The 6,000-nt window shown below is 40.2% G+C and overlaps 1 protein-coding gene across 1 annotated transcript in view; it reads right to left on the bottom strand.

Annotated features, from left to right (window-relative positions):
- The window catches only part of LAMA3 (laminin, alpha 3), a 118,773-nt gene that overhangs the window by 75,944 nt on the left and 36,829 nt on the right, over positions 1–6,000 (bottom strand). The window contains exons 13-15 of the mRNA XM_009331488.1: positions 1,995–2,132; positions 1,431–1,477; positions 394–493 (exon numbers count right to left, since the gene is read on the bottom strand). Of these exons, the coding sequence (XP_009329763.1) occupies positions 394–493; positions 1,431–1,477; positions 1,995–2,132 (285 nt within the window). The remainder of the gene's footprint in view (positions 1–393; positions 494–1,430; positions 1,478–1,994; positions 2,133–6,000) is intronic.

Here is a 6,000-nt window from a genome sequence, read left to right on the forward strand (position 1 = left end):
TCACTCCTCTACAATCTAGAAGATGATAATAAATGAAAAAGCACCTTTTTCCCAAAACAATGAGCCAAATTCTGGTTTCAGTGTTAATGGCAGAAATCTCATCTCACTCCAGTAAAACTGCCATAAGGCCATATGAAGCACACATCATTGTAACTCAGAGCACACCTTAGTCCAGCACTAGCAAACACTCATGAAATTATGGTCGAATTTCTAAAAGTACCTGCTGGTATCATGGGTAATTTGGTGTTACAATTAAGTAGCATGAAGAACATGCTGTTAACAAGAGTTGTGAAAGTCACTGAGCACCAAAGATGGTGACAGCCAATAAAGATAACTTTCAAAAGAATTTAACACATTCCATAAGCCAAAGCAATATGTCATGAAATATGTCACCTGTACATCCCTCAGGGTTTTCTTTGGCCAGGTTCCAGTACAATGGTTTGCATTTACTACAGGTAGGACCTTCAGCGTGCTGAAGACATTGACAATAGCCCTAATGACAGAAAGGAGTTAATATGGGTTCATCTGTTTCATAAAAATCATACTACTCTTTAGTACTAAGAAAAACCTAACATTATTAACAGTTCAGGCAGTTTACTGACTTTTACAGATGCATGGAAACTGTGGCTGATTCAGACTTCTAAGATTTTTCTGCCTCATACTATCAGCACAGGATTGTTCCACCCTGCGTATTTTTTCCGTATCTAATTTATTCTAAATGTCCCAATGGATGTACTTTCCAATTCTTTTATAGCCTTATTAGAACTGCTCTAAAGTATTAACTGTTTTGTAAAAAGTTTAAAAAACAAATTTCCTTTAAAATAATCATTAATTTTCATATTTACGCCTTCCTTTATTGGTGGAAGACACACATAGCTGTACACATGAGTGTATATAGATACCTCTTCCATCTGTCAGACTTATCCTCTAGGTCTTCTTTGCTACACGTTTAGCAATGACTGTGATTTCTGGTAATATGCTACTAATAATAACATCAGTGTATTAATAACAATAATAGTGGAATAGCAACAGTTACAAAGAGATAATAATTTTTTCAAGAATAACTTGATGCTGAAATGGCCCATTGCAACCCAGAACCAGAAGGTCTTTGAGACATGCATAGGTACATATGCACATCTGCATGTATATATCAGTGTTCTAGCATACCAAGAAGACATAAACAGTATGTATATTCCATACAGAAAAGATTTTTAAAAGAATCCTCTTTTACCAATCAGGTAATTGCACTGATATGATTGAAGAACAAAACCCAAAGTTTATTTCCACTCTTGCCACTCTGCAAATAAGCTCGTGCAATTCTTTCACAGTCTAAGAGCAGGCTTCAGGGCTTGAGCAATGAGGTGAATGTGTTCAGCAAAGGCACATGAATTATTAACACGTATTGTCAGCTGCAATGGTAGAATACTTACGGAATGAGAACCAATGCTACCTGAAGGGTCACATTCGCTGTTGACACCTTTATGAAATTAAAAAACAAACACATTGCAAGATCTTTTGAAAACAGAGCTGTGGAATGTAGTAGTGCAGAAGTACAATGGAGCAGGTGTGAGTTTGAAAGGGCTTTTTAACACGGTTACCTTGGAGGGACTCAAATACTTTAAACTTCAAGACCAGCAGAAGCCTTTAATAATGATTTTTCAAATGTGTATTTAGCCTAGTTTAGACTACCCGGTTTGGTATGCAAAGTAGTCACTTGAAAAAATATCGTACTAACCTACAGAACTGAGAGACATTTTCTTAAAGTTCCTGTGCCATCATCTAAAAAAGGTTTTAAACTTATAGTTCCCTTAATGAACTAACTCAGAGAACGATGAATAAGCGCATCTAATATGTACTTCTGGCGTGTCCCTCCCTCCCCACGCTGCAGTGGGTTTCTATAAAACTTTGCATGAAGCAGACTGCCCTGGAGAACACCGCAATAAAAACGGGGGTGACCCGAATCAGAATGGAGGATTTTCCCTCAGAAGTGTTACCTTTGCAGTAGGGGAAACTGTCGGCTGCAGAAAGGCATCTGTCGCACCGTCGCCCTGTGACGCCCATTTGACACTCGCACTGCCCCGATGCTGGCTCACACGTGCCGTGCTGGGAACCGTCAGGAGAGCACTGACAAGCTACACAACAACAAACATTGACAGCGGTGGGTGGGTTCACCCAGTAGGTATCAAGCAATAACTTCCCAAAACTTTTGTCTGCAGAGGTTTGAGTACTATTCGTCTAGAGTGTTCTTCATTTTTCTGTGCAATAAATAGCTCGCAAGGTCCTCCCATAACTCAGAGGGTCCTCACCCCTGCTTGGAACCTGTAAGTTTGAGGTGACCTGTACCATCTTGGCATTGTTTTCTTCTTCTATTCTTGACGGAAACAGGTAGAATTATCTGAAACCATAATAAACCTCTCTTCTTCAACTTCCTTGTCCCATCCTAAGAGCAGACTTGGTTTTGCCTTTCTGCTTTCTTGATCTTCTTATGGTTACAGAAAGCACAGGGCAAATTCTGTAACTTAAAAATATGATGGTGAAATATAGAATATAAAATTGTATGCCCATCACACCTTTAGATCTGAGGGCAGAGGAGGCCAGAAGCAAGCTTTGAAATACACCATGCAACAGTCTTACTGTTTCAGATTCCTACGTACGGTCTCAGTTTTGCAATGATTTATACACACAGGGTAAGTAAGAATAATGCCACAAAAAAGAACAATGCTGCCCAGGGGACTAATTGCTCAGATAGAGTCTAAGGGTGAAATGGTTAATGACAATTATTTTAGTAAAGTAGCAGCCAGTCTCCTAAAGAGAGAGAACAAACCTGCCAGATTTTTTTTTGCTGTCGTTGTGGTGATTAGTAATAGCAAAATTCTGAGGATACATTGCTTCTTTAGCACTAATAAGCTTTTGATTTCTAGGAAAGAGCGGTCCTGTTCATGATGATCATGTAGCTTGCTGATTTTAATGACCGAGCCTGCAGGTTTCTCTCTGCTTGATGTGAAAAACCCATACAAACATTCTGGGCCTGATCAATTGATCCATGTGGGTAGGAAAAATTGTTGATATGATAGATGATTTGCAGAGTCAAGTCCTTCTAGACTAGGATTTATGGTGCAATATTGGCACATGTCAAGAGCACATACTAATAAACTTAAAAGTTTACAAGACAGTGTATCAAATATTAGAAGCCCAAACCAGTTGAAACACAGCTTATGCTCTATAAGTTGAGTGAGCCAGAACTCATAAAGGTACATGCCTATTGCCCAGCCTAAGCTTTAGATTTCATATTTTAAAAGAGAGATACCACTGTGCCAAGGCCAAACACTGCCATGCTCACATTAATACAACTAGCACAGGAACAGCGATGATGTGCCAGGGAGGACTACCGGAGTGCATGCCTGCCAGGAAGCCCGGCCACCAGCTGGATCTTCAGTGGTTTTGTTGCCAGCTTTGGATGGAACAAAACTACCATAGTCACACAGGTAATTCCAGTAAAAGGAAGAAAGGCTTTTACTCACGCAAGCAGCTGGGATAGCTGTAATAACCTGGAGTGCACTGGTCACATCTAAGTCCAGCGTAATTACTATGGCACAGACACTGACCTCCAGGACCACATGTATTCTCCACTGAGCCAACAGCATCACAGTTACATTCTGCACAGAGAAAAAAATAATAACTATCCTAACAGATGCATGTCTAAACCAGTAGTTATTTAAACCAGAGTTTGCAAAAAAAAAGTCGCCTTTGAATGTAAAGTAATCATGAGGAATCCAGACGAACCATAATTTTACCACCAAAAATAAATACCCTGAAATAGATGCTTGCAACGTAATTGCCTCCTCAACCATTGATAATCAGGTTCTTACTGCAATTCTGTAATGTACAGTTTAGAGATTTAGTTTGATGCCTTGCAAAACACATGTGTAAGGGACAGAAATCCGTCTTAAAATGGAAAGAACGTCACATGAGAGAAGTACTTATCTTCAAAAAATAACCTCTGAGAAACAGCATGCACAAAGCTAGGCTAGGTCTAATGGCTAACAAGAAGCTTATTAGTCAAGCAGTTAATGATGCATAAGCATGGGTTCATGATGCACAAGGTAAAAACTGCTGACATCTTAATTCTACAAGCTGGCAAGCAATGCATTGCAGGAATCTGCATCTAACACACAAGGCACGTTGTCAGACTGTAACAACTAGCTGGATGGGTGCTTCTCTTGAGTTACCACTATTTTAGGCTAACAGCTCTATCACAGATAAGATGTCCTGTTTTATTGAAATGATGCTGGTAGTTACACAGGCCCACACTTTATAGGTACATGAATGGGAACCCATCTGGGAATCCCAGCTGCCCCAGGTACAAGCTGAAGTGTTGCAGTTAATCACTTGGCTTTTATGACTGACAGAAATGGCTGACTGACAGAAATATAAAACAAACACTGTCGCTCTGTTCCATGTTCATGTTCCTGGTTCCTCCTTTCAGTTCCTCTTTCTGCTGCAGCCAAGAACATCTGACTTTGCTGTGTTTACTTCAAAGACGCCTGGAAAAATGCAGGGCTTGCTAGGAAGTTAGTGTAAGAGAAATACAAATACTGAAGCTTCCAAAAACATCACATACACTAGAGTCCACCCCCAGCTGAACATTATATTGCATTCTCTCCTCATTTTAATAACATTGAATAAAGGATTTACTTTGGTATCACTCCTATTGAATAAAGCTTCTACTGAGTTCAACAAGGCGAGACCAGAGAGATCAGTTTTAGCTGCAGGAGCCAAAAAGTTATAGATCTCTCTCTCTTCTGAAGATGACAACTCCGAACAGGAGCAGCAGGCTGGGCTGCTCACTTTCCACCACAGTTTGCGGCATGCTGATTAGTTTAAATTTAAACCCATGGCAGCTTATTTTAACAGAACAAGCTGTGAACTGCAGCCGTTTTGAGTCTGACTGTGTTTTCAACTATTTTTATCTGCCTTTTACAATTTGTTTTTTTGCATGTTTTTTTAAGCTTTTATGTCTCTTCTCAGCTTTTGGTGTTAAAAGTTCAAATGTACTCAATATAGGTTTGATTTACTTTAAGATTTCTACCTGATTCAGTTCTAAGGAAAAAAAAAAAAGGGTTTCTTTAAAACCACTGAACAGCGTGTACCAACGCAGAACCCTGATTTTATGAACCTACTCCACAACATAAAGACACAGGCATGTGGTATTTCTTTATTCCACCCATTTTGTTTGATAACACAACATAATATATCTTTGCAAGGGCATAAAGAATTCTGCTGTTTACTCACAGGACATAAACACGTACTTAAGCTCAAAAGGAAGACGACTGCTATAGCCAACAACCAAAAACAGTAAGAGAAGAAACTAAATCATAATGTTCTATATAACTCTTGTTAAGCTGTACAGGAAAGTACATACCAGAACTCAGCAATATCCTATATTCTTTCTCAATGTAAAATTCACTAAGGATTAAAGGCCCCCCTCTCACTCACTGCAAAGGCAGACGAACCCTGGGGCCCAGATAGGACTTGATGGATTAGAATCATAGAATCATAGAATCATTAAGGTTAGAAGAGACCTCTAAGATCATTGAGTCCAACTGTCAACCCAACACCACCATGCCCACTAAACCATGTCCCTAAGCACCTCATCTACACGTCTTTTAAATACTTCCAGGGATGGTGACTCAACCACTTCCCTGGGCAGCCTGGTCCAATGTTTAACCACTCTTTCAGTAAAGAAATTTTCCCTCACGTCCAATCTAAACCTCCCCTGGCGCAACTTGAGGCCATTTCCTCTTGTCCTTTCGCCAGTTACTTGGGAGAAGAAACCGACACCCACCTCGCTACAACCTCCTTTCAGGTAGTTGTAGAGAGCAATGAGGTCTCCCCTCAGCCTCCTTTTCTCCAGGCTAAACAACCCCAGTTCCCTCAGCCGCTCCTCAGAAGACTTGTTCTCCAGACCCCTCACCAGCCTCGTTGCCCTTCTCTGGACAC

The sequence above is a fragment of the Pygoscelis adeliae genome, unplaced genomic scaffold (genome assembly GCF_000699105.1).
Source record: "Pygoscelis adeliae isolate BGI_AS28 unplaced genomic scaffold, ASM69910v1 Scaffold108, whole genome shotgun sequence".
Classification (NCBI taxonomy): domain Eukaryota; kingdom Metazoa; phylum Chordata; class Aves; order Sphenisciformes; family Spheniscidae; genus Pygoscelis; species Pygoscelis adeliae.